The sequence below is a fragment of the Channa argus genome, chromosome 1 (assembly GCF_033026475.1).
Source record: "Channa argus isolate prfri chromosome 1, Channa argus male v1.0, whole genome shotgun sequence".
In the NCBI taxonomy this organism is placed as follows: Eukaryota; Metazoa; Chordata; class Actinopteri; order Anabantiformes; family Channidae; genus Channa; species Channa argus.
In genome coordinates this window covers 32,756,288-32,771,930 of record NC_090197.1, presented here as the reverse complement: position 1 = coordinate 32,771,930, position 15,643 = coordinate 32,756,288, and the positions used below count along the sequence as shown (strand labels likewise).

General features: G+C 39.3%; 1 protein-coding gene across 4 annotated transcripts in view; it reads left to right on the top strand.

Moving 5' to 3' along the window:
• The first annotated feature begins 952 nt into the window (after positions 1–952).
• abch1 (ATP-binding cassette, sub-family H, member 1) overlaps positions 953–15,643 on the top strand; it is a 29,968-nt gene continuing 15,277 nt past the window's right edge. Inside the window, exons 1-12 of one of the 4 annotated variants that reach the window (XM_067513433.1) lie at positions 1,454–1,583; positions 2,091–2,161; positions 4,611–4,759; positions 6,122–6,281; positions 6,776–6,930; positions 8,402–8,509; positions 9,665–9,758; positions 11,630–11,704; positions 12,095–12,275; positions 12,718–12,814; positions 12,908–13,076; positions 13,706–13,806. In XM_067513433.1, coding sequence (XP_067369534.1) covers positions 4,626–4,759; positions 6,122–6,281; positions 6,776–6,930; positions 8,402–8,509; positions 9,665–9,758; positions 11,630–11,704; positions 12,095–12,275; positions 12,718–12,814; positions 12,908–13,076; positions 13,706–13,806 — 1,274 coding nt within the window. In that variant the 5' untranslated portion in view covers positions 1,454–1,583; positions 2,091–2,161; positions 4,611–4,625. Of the gene's footprint in view, positions 1,073–1,106; positions 1,402–1,426; positions 1,584–2,090; positions 2,162–4,610; positions 4,760–6,121; positions 6,282–6,775; positions 6,931–8,401; positions 8,510–9,664; positions 9,759–11,629; positions 11,705–12,094; positions 12,276–12,717; positions 12,815–12,907; positions 13,077–13,705; positions 13,807–15,643 lie in introns of those variants that run through there. The other 3 variants (XM_067513414.1, XM_067513441.1, XM_067513423.1) reach the window with 3 other exon arrangements.

Below are 15,643 nucleotides of genomic sequence, written 5' to 3'. Positions count from 1 at the left end.
TTTAAGACTCCTATGTGCCGTTTGTGGGCAGCATATCTGTAGAAACATCTGGGAGGGTAAAGCAGAAACAAGCTTCATTCATTGATTTATATTCAGAAATTTGAACTATTTGCACACGTGCACTTTATGTTTCCTGTTGTAGTTTAACTTTTAACGTTTAAAACTGTGTGTAGTTTATGTTGTTGGCTGTACACTGTGTGCTGTACACGCCGTATATGGTTAAAATGACAATTTCAAAAAAGCCTCTTTAAATCTATAGAGACAACAGCCATCTCTGTCATCCACCAAAACATGCATGTGTTTTTTCATTGCACAATTTTGTATCAATTCAAGCAGAATTGCTAAAACCAACGAAGATGAATGATTAACAAAAAGTGATTACATTACTTAATTAGATGTTCCTCATCAGGGATCAGCTCCTCATGAATCACTGATGAATCTTGTTTTGTGGTTGCTGTTGGAACCGCACCCTGAACCATGAATTTTTTTTTTTTTTTTCAAAATAATGTCCTCATAAGTTGTTCTTATTCACAGAGTTGGAAAAGTCAAACATATCTGACTATGGGACAGTTTATCTTAATGAATAGATACAAATAACCAAACAAGACACCAGGTGGCACACACATCAACGTTTTCATGCAAAGGCTGCTCCTCCAAGCAGGTTGGTTACACTGCAGAACAGGTGTCATTGTAAACGTACGAAATCTGTGCAGGCCAAGCTCAGTCTCAGCATTGTTTTTTTTATGCAGTTCGAAGTGCTTATACACGTACTCTGTGGCGTCTAGAATGAGTATAATGCATACCAGATTAGACAGTACAGTAAAACTCAGGATTTTCTAAGTAGCCTAAGTCGTTTCTTAGAGCACAATAGAGCAAACACTTGGACTCCAGAATAAAAAGTCCCCCCCCCCCCCCCCCCCCCCCCCCCCTTCTCTCTCTCCCCCCCATTCTCGCTGTCTTTCTGCACATCCAGCCGGTTGCACGGTCCTCCCCTGCTGCCATGGCTGCAGAGGCTGTCGCTCGGCATGATGCGACGGCCGGACCTGCAAACTGCACCGAGATGCAAGAGCAGGTAAGATGTTCCTGGATAGTTGATGGATGGATGCTGTGTTTGCGCAAAAGGATCGAGTATTTTCCTGCCAAAAGGCCTTTTCAGTAGCCTGCAATCTTCGCTGCTGCAGTGAGACGGAGAGTAACACTGCAGGATGCGCAAGCGCTTTTAATTTTTGTTTGATGCCACAAAATAGCCACACGTTCAGAAGTTTAGAAGGTGGGAATGTGAGTGTTGCCGATTTAAGCTGCAGCAGGAGAAGGGCAGAGTGGGACCGCCGCGTACCGCACGGCGGATGCAGCAGCTTTCGCATCCTGTTTGACTCGCTGATGTGAAAAGGAGAAGTGAATGTAAGTGGATGTAGGCTATCGAGGCTCAAATTATAAATAGCCCGACAGCGGCCGCTCTTTGACAGTTGGTGCTCACGAAATGTGTCAGTGCAGCTGAATCCGGAGAGGTTTGAACGCGCCTGTCGAGCCCGTTTTCCTTCCACTTGGGGGTGACGCAAGTTGGCAATGACTTGGCAGGCAAGGTAGGAATTCTTCGGGGTTAACAGAGCAGAGTATAAATGAAAGGAGATGCTTTGTTGGGCTGATTGAGCTCATAATGAGAGGGAAGCGTCCATCACAGAAGAGTGCAGAGGCACAGAATGTTTCCTGTAATGACTGGTCTGTTTGTCAGTATATGCTGGCTGAACGAGAGGAGCCGCAGATAAACATTATTAAACCTATTTTCTCCATGTCCTAACAAATCAGTGTTTGGATAAAAAATGTAAAAAAATTAATTTTTTCTGCAAAACCTTTATACAGATGAACAGCTTTTTTTATGGTTGACATTTTTGTGTCAATAATGTAAAGTAAATTCACCTGTTACCGGCTGTGGCCTTTGTGTGTGTGCGTGCGTGGGTGGGTGTTCTCTTCAGAGGGAAGTATCCATTCTCCACGTGTCAGCTGGTGGCCTAAGCCTGTTCTTCCACTTGTACCGGCTGAGAATGTTTGTGTCAGCTGATGCTCACATGATCTTTGATTGTTGTCTTCAGTGTGTGGACTCACTCATCAGCTGCTCTCCATCCTTTCCAGTTTACCCTTATTGTGTACATCTTCTCTCAGGGTGAGTTTAATATCCTGCTTTGAATTTTTCTCCATCGAGTTGACCCTTGGTGCTTTTAGTGTACATAAGGCAACATTATCTTACGAAAGCATTTTATCAGATGCAACTAATCTTATCAGCTCATCTAAAATGGCAACCTTCAGCAGCAACAGCCTAATTCATATAGAACGAGTGTGGTCTGACTGCCTTTGTGTGTATGTTTGCAGATGTAGGCTATAGTGGCAAAGGTGAGGCCAACCAAATGTGTCAGATTACGGAATGCAATCTCTCTAATCTCTTTGCTGGAAAATGAGAGATGCTGGATTAAAGGAGAGAGTTAGTTGGAGACATGGGGGAAACCCGTGAAAGAAAGCTGTTTTTAGAGATTACTGTGCTAATACTTTGTCTGCAGAGGCTTGAGAGGATGCATAGAAACCAGCAGGGATGTCAGAGCTTTTTGTGCATGTTGCTGTGACAAAAGTGAGACTCAGGGTTAAAGGGCAAAATTATAGTTTCTCTCCCCACTTGCATTCTAAGAAAAAAGCAAAAAACTAATCTGGTTGCCCTCCTTGATGGATTGGTGAGTGGCTTACTCAGAAGAATGCTTTGCATTTTCTTTCAGCTGCTTGCAGTTAAGCCTTTTAAAAACAGTACCACTCCTACTGATTCTAAATGTAATGTATGTTGCGTCTTTGTTATTTTTGTGCGCTGCAACATTTGGAGGAAAGTTAAAGGGTACAGCAAATATTTAAATATTAAAATTTTTTTAAACAAATTATTAGCACAGCAGGATTGAGGAGTGCATGGGAATGTGTATGAAATGTCTTTTATTGGTTTATGATAACATTGAGTTTTTTTATTATCTAATATCTATCATGTGGAAATGAAAGAAAATGCATTTCATCCATTTAGAGGTGGTTTGCAAACAGAACAATACATACAGTAGCTGAAGCAAGACCAACAAGATGTGGTTACAGTTGGAGGAAAATCACAGCTTTGTTTATTGTTGAACTGCTTTTGAACTTGTCTGGAATTGTGAAATACGTTAAGATCATTAAACAAACAAAATGCTATGATCCAGTTAAAACTATGTTTAAATTCCTGCATGTGAAACCTACCCAAAAACAAAGCTGATTCTAGCCACTGAAATTGATATTTCGTGATTTATCGACTGCAGCACTTTGTGTCCCTGTGTGATAGTTCCTCTTCATAGCTGACATGTAGTTTTATGTTTCTTTGTAGTTTTTTTGCTTGTCTCTGTAGTACATAATGTGTCTGTGGTAATTATGTGTCTCCTTTGTGGTTTTTAGCATTTGTGTGTAATACTTGAGTGTGTTTTTGAAGTTATTTGTCCTGTTTATTTTTTCATTTTTTTCTCTTCGTACAACCCCAATTCCCAAAAAGTTGGGATGATGATTAAAAGGTAAATAAAAACAGTATGCTTTTGTGATGGATGCCGCATGTGGTTTAGCATTGTCTTGCTGAAATATTTTACATTTTGCCTCAAACCATTTTAAATGAGTTTGGCCCAGAGAACACGGCGGCGTATCTGGATCGTGTTCACATATGGCTTCTTGTTTGCATGATACAGCTTTAACTTACATTTGTATATTGCACCGTGAACTGCGTTCACAGACAGTGATTTCTGGAAGCGTTCCTCAGCCCATGCAGTGATGTCCAGTAGAGAATCAGACCTGTTTTTAATGCAGTGGCCACCTAAGGATCACACGCATCCAGTTTTGACCTTTGGCCTTGTCACTTGTGCACAGAGATTCCTCCTGATCCTCTGAATCCTTTGACGATATTATAAACTGTAGATGGTGGGATCTTTAAAGTCTTCATAATTTTACATTGATGAACATTTTTCCACAATTTTCTCTGTGTGGTAGTTTGCTGTCTTTTTGAGGTAGTTTTGTGTTTCTTTATAATTGTTTTAAATGTCTTTGTGGTAGGGATACTTTTGAGTGCCTGTTTAAATGATTTGCATCACTGTATGATAGTTTGGTTTGTCTTTAGGGTGTTTTTGTGGTAGCTTTGTGTCCCTTTGTAGTCTCATAGTTTCCCAAGACAAATATTCACAGTCACATTAAACAGATGCTTTGACCCACTGGCCCGCTGACACTTGGGCCTTTGCCCAGTTGCCCATTCAGTAACCATTAATTTGTAACATTTATGGCACTGCGGAATCACAAGAAGTGAAAGACGTGAAGAGTCTACTCTATTTTATCCTTTTAATTTATGAATTTTAGGTTCACATGATTTTTTATTATGTCTTTAAACAGCAAGTTATCTCCTAATTTGATTTGTTTATATAAAATAAGATTGATCTCATGATTTGTTATTATGGTCCTGTGCAGTGATTTAACCAATTTTTTTGCCTTGTGTTATGTTTGCACATGGTGAAAATTGTAATTGCAGCCTATCAAGCCAGTTGCTTTAGCTATTTACTATTGTATGTTCTGTTTTGCAGCTGAAGGAGGGCAATATGAAGGCTGATTTGGAGGCTTCTCTGCCAGCTGGACAGGAGGATTTTGCAATCCGGTGCCGAGATGTGTGCCGGTCTTATGGCAAACTGAAGGTCCTCAGCAACCTCAACCTGACTGTGCCACAAGGACAAATGTGAGTGGACGGTAATGATTCGATCCAGTCATGATGGCCATGATTTGTTTTTCTTAATGGATAAGACATCTAACTCATTATCAGTTTATTAAAACATAGGTGATGTTCAAAGGTGGGTTTTTTTTTCATGTAATCCTGTGCCTGACATATTTGTTTTAATGGACTTGAACAGCATTTTTTTTCAACCAGCAAGTCAATTTCAACACTTTTTAAATCACAATTTTGATGTGACAGAGTTGTACAACAAAAATAATGAAAAACAAAATTCTCTCCTCGGTTAGCAAATTTTTTGGGCGAACCAGTTTTCTCACGTTCTTCTTTGTCATGTATCTGCTGACAGATCAGGTGTAAAAATCTAAATTTTTGTGGAGATAGTCTGTACGCTAATCTACTTTCTTTGGCTCCTTAAAACTGAACCAGGATAGTTCCCTCTGTGTACAGAATTTTTCTTTTGAGAGAAAGAAGAAAGGTTTTTTTGGTACTAATTGTTTCTGTTCCTGTTCCTGGAAGAACTTAAATGTATCCACCATTTATCTATGTGTTTTATCTGTATGTCAGCATCTTTGATGCAATAAATTACAGAATCACTTTTCCCAAAGTGCATTTCCAAAGTAAAAATAAAATGTACATAGGAAAAAACAAACAGTTTTTTTGCATAAACTTCCTGAACTAAGAAAGGATAAACGTGAAGTAGCCTGTCAAACACAACAAGATTTCTCATATCTCTAATGTATCAGGAATGTGTTGGATGACAAAGGTGATATAATGTTACACCTGGAATTCATTTAGTGTTACTAAAGAGCATTATACATGTGACCTGCTTTTGTTTTTTTGTTTAGCTTACTACAAATTTTACAGTGCAGTCCTCACTGACAGTTTTCTTTCATGATGAATCAGCTTTAAGAAGAATGAGACGTAAAAAAAAGCTATTATTATAAAGCTAATTGTGGTTAAATTGGCACATTTGGACATTATTTAATGCTATGAAAAGGCTGGAAAATAATACTTTTTTAAGAGACGAGATGAAGGAATGTATAAAAGAAACATTGCAAGTCAGTTGTGCTTTTGGAAATAAAGATTAAATAAGAACATCACACTAGATACTTTTAAAGGGTTAGATCTGCAATATAATTATTTTACCTTAGCATAAAGACTGTAAATAAGGGGAAACATTGAGTCTGAGAAAAACGAACTCTAAGCTCGACATGTAAAGCCAACAAGGTTTGCTCTTTCTGAGAGGAACATGCAGGAACTATTACTTGGACACAACCAGGGAGCATGAGAACTGCAGGGTACAACATAATGTTGTTGTTCTGAGACCCTTCTGGTTTTATCTGAGATACTCTTGATCCTGTGTTGCAGTTATGGCCTTTTAGGGCCCAGTGGATGTGGGAAAACCACGTTGCTGAAATGTATCGTGGGAACTTTGAAAATCTCGCGGGGCCACATCACCGTGTTGGGGAAGCCACCTGCATTTCCTGGACACGATGTGCCAGGGAAGATGGTCGGATACATGCCGCAGGTAAAGAACCCATCTGAAACACCTAAGCAACAAGTTCAATTACCAAGTTACTAAGCTCCACTTTAAAACAATATATTCAGGAAAGGTTGTAAAGCCTGGGTGTGTTTTTAGAGTCAGACAGCTGCTCATTACAGTTATAATTAGCAGGCCGTGTCCCTTCAATGGTGACCTCTTCAATTTAGCTTCAGGTGCAGTCAGTGACCTGTACATGAGTGTGTTTCATTACTGTCAGACTGGATAACTAATGAGGGTTCATAACACACATGCCATGTTTCCTCCAGTGTGTAATACAGAGCATCACATGTAGGTAGTGATCTTTGAGCTAGAGAAGAAGAAATTGGACACTTCATCTCTTCCTCACGGTGCAGTAATTATACTGCTGGGGTGAACTTTTACTGTATATGCAGATGTATTCACTCACTTGTACCTTTTGCTCAAACAGTGACTTTGCTAATATGTTATATATCCTGTGTATTTGTCTTTGTGTTGAGCAGGAGCTGGCACTGTACAACGAGTTCACCATCAGTGACACACTTACGTTCTTTGGGCGAATCTACGGCCTGACATCGAAGGAAACACAGGCACGCATGGACTTCCTCGTTGACTTCCTGGATCTACCTCAGAAGCACAGCCTGGTCCGAAATCTCAGGTGAGACAGGAAACTTTCCACACAGGATGAGGTTAATATCTGTGGATTTATAATTTCTCCAGAGACATACTGGACATATGCAGTACCACTACGGTATATGTGATGTGTACTGTGGTCATATGTAGTTTTTATAGCTGTGTTCATACACCTGTGGACTTTGACACTGGTAAGGAGAAAAGCCAGAGTCAAATAAAGAGATACTGTAGCTGCTGCTTTACTGTAATGTCAGTTTATTGAATGTTCCCCAATCAGTCACTGTAATGTTTGGCCCTGTACAGTAAGTGCTTCCAGATGTCACTGAAACCAAGTTGCTCATTTGAGGTTCAAACCTGTCGATTTCCTCATAAAAGTTTAGTGTAGTGATGTATATGTGTGGGTATTTTCTTAAAACAACAACATGTGCAGTTAAAAATGGTTTCCTCCATAATTATTTTATAATTTGTCCTGTGATGCGATGGTAAGAAGGTGACCGCCGTGTCTCTCACAAGTGTCTTGATGCATCTCAGATCATTTGCTTTTATAGTGTAATTATCTTTACTGTAATTATGCCTGTCAACAACAACAATCCTTCTCATAGCTCTGACATCTGTTGCGTGACAAAGGTGATTTAGTGTTACACCTGAGGAATTCCTTAGGAATGATCATGTGAATATGAGTATGCATTAAAGAGTCTCTTGAGGTGCATTAATGTCCCAAAAGTCCTTCATAATCTTATGCACCCAAGATTTGTACTTGTGCACCAAAGTGAATTTTAATTTCCCCAGAAAGACTGGGACTGTCAGGCTATATTCAAGCTCTGCTCTGCTTGAATCGCACTTTCATTCAAATTCGAGCCTGAGCTTTAACAAATGAGCCACAGTCAGCTCAGTTGCAATGAGTGACATGTTTATTGTCCCACAATGATATAAATAATAAAATCTGCAAAGCCTCATTGGTCAGCTCTGTTACACGTAGGAAATGTAACTTTGCTCCTCACATTTTGTCATTTCCATCAGTGTACTACATTTTCAAGCTATAAAAGGAAACAATAAGCACAAATTAAAATAGAGTATTTGTTAATTTCCCAAAAGTTACTGTTGGATTTCTGCTTTCATTGTAATTTTTGAAAATGTGACTTCTTTATGTCAATAGATACAAAAATGACAAAGTTGTTGCAAGCATCTTCCTCCAGAAACCCTGCTTTCAACAAATGCATGTTCCCGGTATGGTCTAGTTATTAAAAGAATCATATCCCTCATTGATTACGCCACTCTTGCTACACACTTGTAGCACACTTGTTACTACACTCTTTTGTTTAAAAAGAAGCTCTTTCCAGCTTTCATTAACTTTGGTATTTGCCTTATTGTTGTTAGGCAGGTTCTTCTTGCAGTTTTTGAGACAAGGTCGGAACAACGGGGAAACAATGAAAAATGTTCACCTTGTGTCGCCCTTTTGACCCTTTATCTTGCATCATCTGTTTTCTGTGCCACAGTGGGGGTCAGAAGCGAAGAGTGTCTCTCGGAGCTGCTCTTCTTCAGAATCCAGAGCTGCTCATCTTGGATGAGCCGACAGTCGGGGTGGACCCTGTGCTCCGGGCTAAGTATGTAAAAAACATGCTCAGCTCATACAAATGACATTCTTACTCCACTGCCTATTCTCCTAGTAGTATTGGTGTACAGCCATATTGTTTACACACATTTGGTATTACACACATACCCTAATACATAATAAACTAACCTAAACTAAAAGGAGATGATGCATACATCTGCATACATTTACCAGAAAATGTCTATATCAACAGTAGCTGAATATTGGTTTCTGGGCCCCATCCAGCCCTGCCAAAATAATTTTTGGCCCCCTGGTAAAAGCTGAAAATGTGTACTATAGATAACAATATGAATATAAGGCTAAAATACATGACCTTCAAACACTCAATAGGAGTTGATGCTGCAAAGTACCCAACTGTAACACATTGCCAAATTTGTTTTGTCTTCATATTATTCAGCAATATATTAGTAAAACTATGAAGTTTTAATGTGGTTAAACTGTAACTGAAACCCACATAAAGTGCCCTTTGTATCAGAGTACTGATATTATATCAACATATGGCCCAGCTAGAACCAAAGGTTGCTCTCACAGAGATCTTGCTGTAGTTGGTGCAAGTTCAAAATGGCAGGCAGGAAGAAAAAATTACACACATTTAAATCCCTTAAAGTGAAACTATGTCCATGTAGGGACCTTTGAACCCTTCATCGTGGTGGTTTGCAACCAGTAGCACATTTCTTTGTGGGGTAATAATTTTCTGCAAGTCACCCAATTTAACATTTAATACGTTTCGAACTTTACAATAAATGATTTAGAGTGCATCATGATGTAGTTGCAAACATTTGTGTATACGTATAGTGTTTTATTATTGTGCAGTTGTGTTTTACTTTGTTGTCAGTCACATTGATGTCAACAGCATGTTTACAGTACATTCTGCAAAAAAGTATTAAAGTATACACAAACATTACTGCACATCTTATAGAAAAGCAAGTCAGGAACCTTTTTTTGAAAGTCTTTTGCACTCCTTCAGTGTGTTGCTCCAGTCTCATTGTGTAACCACATCACAAGGCCTCATCAGATCAGACAGTTGGCAGCCAAATTGCTGCTGCCAAAGCTTTAGGCTTTTTCCAACTGCAAATTTAGGAAAACTCTATTAGCAAGCAGGTCCAGTGTTATGTAATGTGATTTGTTTATTTGGTCTGCTTTCTAGGATCTGGCAGCATCTGGTGGAGATTGTGAAGACGGGGAAAGTCTCTGTCATCATCACCACTCACTACATAGAGGAGGCCAGGCAAGCCAATGTGGTGAGAAAAAAACATGCACAAAACCCTAATGCATGGTTTAGTTGATTTATCATTGATCATTGATGTTTAGTTTGTGTGAACTTAAATAAGTTTGTTCTTATGTGACACGAGGCACAAATGCTCCACTTGAGTGAGATTCATTTGGAAAAATAAGTTTTCTATAGAGATGTAATAGATGTGTCAAAACAAAACATTTGCCAACTCATAACTTCTGTTGATGAAAAACATTGTTCTTATGTTTGGTTACTATCAAAAAATTACATGAGCAAAACAAAACCACATCTAACCAGCATGGATGACTCAGAGGACTGGGCCTAAGGGGTTAAATGGCCTATGCACTCACTGCATGTAATTCTTGTTGAAAAGAGCTGTTAAGACACAAACTGGCCACAAAAAGATGCACAACAACCCAATAAAGATGCGACTAAGATGCTCCATCATTGTCCAAAAACTACCATAAACTATATTTATGGTCATGTAGTTATACATGACAGAGGTTTTATGGCTATTGTATATTTATCATCTGATCATTGAGCTATAAACTAAACGACTGTTGGATCTTTGCAACTTTGCATAGTCTGAGTCTCATCCATCCAGCTTACAAAATACAGACACTGAAGAAAAACATGGTGAGTAAAGTGGACATGCAATTATACCAGAACCTTACACCTGTGAGCATAAAGCTAAAGGTTTCAGTGAGAATCACATCAAAAAGTGGCTATACACAAAAACAACAGGGCCTTACACAGAACATAGGAGTCAGTAAGTTTACAGCCCACATGCTTACAGGACTTTACAGTAACACATAATAAACGCTTCAATGCTTGGCTGAGCATAAATCCAGTCATCCTACGATTTCATTCATTGTTTGACCCGTAATCTGCTTTGTATTCAAAGCCCACAAAGCCAAACATTTTTACAATCGTACATTTGTACTGTAGCTTAGACTCTTAGTGGCTGCATTTATTTGATTTTGCACCTAAAATGTCTCATCTCTTTTGTTGTAAATTAGTCCAGCACCACAAAAGCGAAGACAAAACCAATATGGTTTTAAAAGTGAACCTGTTCTTTTCAAAATTCATAAAAAAAATATAGGGAACTTCTTTGTTGTGACGCACATTAAATGTCAACCTATAAACATCATGCCCCACTTGCTCTGTGTTCAGTCCACACCTGGAAAAAGCGTGGTTTCTACATTTCAGTCATGCTAAGTAAGAAAGTTAAGTGCAGTTATGTAAGTGTGTTGTCATATTCACACTGACACTCTGAGACTACATAACTTTTAAACAAGGTCTAAGGTCACTTTGGCCTCTAAAGGTGCAGCTGCATTTAACAGAAAGTCTCTACTAAAAGCAGTCTGACTCCTCAGCTACAGCTCAGTAATGCCTCTTATCAGGGTAAATCAGAATGACACAGATTATATAGTTCTAACTGTGACGGCTGTGCTTTGACAGAACTGTGTGAGGTTCAGAAGTAGCATTAAGTACAACAATGCATTGCTTGACTGTCAAAAATTGACTTTAAGCAGGATCGTGAAAACCTGGTCTGTTGTTTACTCCATTGGCTGTTTGACCCTCTAAGGACATCAGTGGGTCGGATTTGGAACTGTTTGAAAAGTAACCACACAACTATAGTGTGATGCGAATAAATGCAGACAACTACATTAAAAATTAAATTTGCAATAATTATTCTCCTCTCTGTTGCCCACAATTAGAGTTAGATTTGTGTGCAGAACTGTTGATTTTGCATCTCTTGAAATATGAAAGTAGGAGCTCATCCTCTCCATGATTCAGTTAGGACACTTTCACAAAGGAAGCACAAAAAATTCAACAATGTGTCAAAAATATCTTATTCATTTCTCTACTCTTTAGGTTGGTCTGATGAGGAGTGGCCATTTGCTGGCTGAAGGTCCACCAGACAACGTAATGAAGCAGCACAGTGCAACAGTGAGTACTGCTTGAGACCCCAGTGGACTGTGTGGACACCCAGAAGCGGTGGTAGTCACAGCGGGACAGATGTTCATGCAAGCTCAAAGCATGACATTTTGACAGTAGTTTGGGTTTGTCTGTTTGGTCGGACAGTTGGCCAGTTTTAATAGGAAGTAGACGAAAAACAGATAAGGTAACAGGGAACTTATGACCCACACTGATGAGGCAGCTTTTTAGACTTAATACGTACACCTTAATTTGGGAGGGACAAAGACATACATACACTTAAACAAGTAAGCTTAAAAAAGAAATGTGTGAGGTTTGTAATGGTAAAATACAGTTATGCCTAAATACCCTGTTCATCTATAATATGTATAATGTATACTAATGTATAATATCCTGTTGCAGACTCTGGAACACGCCTTCCTGCAGCTGTGTGAGACATCAGATCAGGTCAGCTCTAAAAGAGGGTCCAGTCCACCTGGTGAGCCGCTGGAGAAGAGCCAGTCATTTGAGAGCGCGCGGGACGAGAGTCGGCCAATTCTCAGAGTCGGATCGGGAGCTGCAGAAGAAATTCCCAAATATTCAGGCACTACTTTTTGCTTTATCAGATAGTTTTATATTTAAATTGTTTTTACACAGCTCCTTAAAAATGAGCTGCGGGTGTTTGGGATCACACGGGGTCTAACTATACATGGTGCATGTCATTTTCTTCTCTCTGCTCATATTTTTCATCAATTTCTCTATTTAATACATCACAAATTTAAATAAAATCCCCAAATAAGTTGACAGAGTAATTTTTAGGTGCAAATAAATCTTTGATAAGATTTTTGCTTGTAACATCTTAGAGTAGGTGTATATTTGTGTGATTGAAAAATCTTTTTTTATGTCAAGTGTTACATTAGTTCTTCTCAGTTTTCTCTTAGTTAATTTCCCCAATATGTGGCACTCGTTTCGATTGCTGTTTGCTGATTGTTAGGAATATCACCTTTTTTAAAATGTGTCCTCGTTTGTTTTGTGTGACTGCACAGTGGACTGGAAGGTACGAGCCAGACACATGCTGCCCAAATGGCGAAACATTGCCGCCCTGACAATCAAAACAATGGTGCGAATGAGAAGAATGCCGGGGTATGTCAGTGTTATGGTATTTGATGGAAATATCTTGTGTAGTTAATAGAGTTGGCAGTATGATATTTGTGACTCTGACCATCTCCTCTGCAGCTCCTTGTGTTTCCAGTTCCTGCTGCCCGTCATCCAGATCTCTCTAATCTGCTTGTGTGTCGGAGGAGATCCAAAGGGGATCCTAGTTGCTGTGGTGAACAATGAGACAGCCCCGTCTGCTTACAGCACGTCACTTCTCTCCTTCCTGGACAACTCCAGTGTGCACCAGGTATTTATTTAACCCCGTGAGCCATTAGACAAATGTTAATGCACACACCTATTTATATGATACAGTCACAGAGAAACTGTGCAGTTTCAGTACTTGATCCGTATTTAGTTTTGTCTGTAGCAGTTTCACTTCCTTTTTGTCTTTTGGTAAATTCTGATGTTTTTTCTGTTGTTGACTGAATCTTAAAGAAAGATTATTGCTCAATTGTTCAATCAGTTTGTTGTCAGTGTTTGTTTTGTGGCTCCCTGAGTTTGGAAATCTGTCAAAGAGCTGCAATTGACATTGTTTTAGTTCAGAAAGAAAGTAGAGTTGTTATATTTAATTTGACCTTAAGCAAATTAGTTTCACTTCTGTTTAAAGCGAGAATAAACTTGAAAAGGTTTTTTCTTTGTGTGTCTGTGAGATAAACGTACACTCCCAAAGCCAACTGGACCGGCTCAGAGCTAAATGACAAATATTTACCCTGGTGTACTACTTAAAAAGAAGTGTCCTCTGTCTTCACTGGCTCTAATGAAAAAATAACAGACATTAGATTATTTTAATGGAAATAGATTTGCAGTGTGATGTTACTAAAGCAAAATATATTCAGTCAGCATTTGCTTAATAAGAAAATATTATAATGTCTGTAGGTGCCCTTGTCCCATACTGATGCTTTCAACGGAATCTACAACGGAGAGTACTGGGGTGTCATCGGCTTTGGCAAGAACTTCACCAGCTACCTGACAAAAAGGTGAGAGAAGCTATTTGATACGTGCATTGGATTCACATCATGTTACTTTACAACATGATCATGATGTAAAGTTCCACACAGAAAGGTTGCAGCCATTCGGTGGATTCAAACCGTGGACCTTCTAGTTGTGAGGCGGCAGCACAAGCCACTCCACCACTGTACTGTCCACCAACATTAAACTTCTTACAAGATAATAAAGTTTTTTAAGTTTCAATAAGTTCCACAATAAACATTTTATTAATTTTCCAGTCGATTATTGTTAATCAGTCAGTCCAGCACCTACTCTGTGTCTGACATCCCACTCACATGTCCCAAATATCTGTTATAACTAATGACACTGTTACATATTTTGTTAGTGCTAATGAGCAAAGATTAACATGTTATAACATGCTAAACATTGTGTTATCATTTTCATTGTGAGCATGGGACAGTAGCTTGCTACAATTAGCATTTAGCTCAAAGCATCATTACATTTAAGTATTAACTATTAGTTACAGTGATATTTGTTGATAAAATTATTGATAAATGTTTATAAAAATGGCCTTATTTACTTTCAACCGTTTAAAGCTTTCAAACATTTTTTTGTTGAAAGTTAAAAAAAAAAGAGGAATTTGAGATAAAGTATTACACACATTCCGACTCTGAAACTGACAGAAAAACATGAAATAGTAGCTGATTATATCTAGAACTTCCTGAATTTCAGTTTTAAAAACCCATTTCTTCTTCATATTTTGCCATTCATATTTTTTATTGAAGCGCACTAAAAGTCTTGCATCACCACAGATGATATTAATAATAATAATTCATTTTACTTATAAAGCACTTTACATTTGTTAACAGAAAAGTCTTTAACTGTTTTTTGAAACAGTCCACAGTCTGTGGTGCCCTCAGGTTCTCAGGCAGAGCGTTCCAGAGCCGTGGAGCAGCTGCTGAGAAGGCTCGGTCCCCCATTGTGTGAAGTTTGGATCTGGGGGGTAGAGGCGATAAGTGTAGGTGGAACGAATGTGTCTTGTTGTAGATTGCAATGTATCTTAAGGAGTAAGTGTATGTGGGGCATTTCCATGGACGCACGGGTGGGTAAGTAGACAGACTTTGTAATCAATGCGAAGGTGCATGGGGAGCCAGTAAAGTGTCCGGAGAACAGGAGTGATGTGTTTGGGTTTCCGCACCCTCATAAGGATCCTGGTGACGCTGTTTTGAACATATTGGAGCTTTTGAAGGCACCTGTCAGAGATTCTGATGAGAAGTGCAATGCAGTAGTCCAGCCTGGAGGAGACAAAGGCATGGACCAGCCTTTCAATGTCACAGATGGAGAGGGAGGGGTGGAGTTTGGCTATGTTTCTGAGATGAAAAAATGCAATTTTACAAGGGTGTTGGACATGTGTTTCGAATGACAGGTGGGGGTCAAACTTGACCCCCAGGTTGTTAACAGAGTTGGAGAGGGTAATGGTGTGACCAGAAAAGGAGATATAATTAAAGGGTGAGGAATGAAGCTGATGGGTGGTTACCAACTAGAAGGGCTTCGGTTTTGGTGTTGTTCAGCTGAAGGAAGTTCTCTGTAATCCACTCCTTAATGTCCTCCCAGGGAACAGGTGAGAGTTGACGGAAGTGTCGGTGGGGTCGGGCTCAGTCTCACATAGAGCTGAGTATCATCAGCATAGCAATGGAAGGAGATTCCATGCTTGCCAATGACGTGGCCCAGTGGGAGCATATAGATGTTGAAAAGGATCGGCCCAAGAACCGACCCCTGTGGCACCCCACAGTTGACCGAGTGTGACTGAGATTTGGCATCCCTCAAGGCCACATACTCAGCTCTATATGTGAGATAGGAACAAAA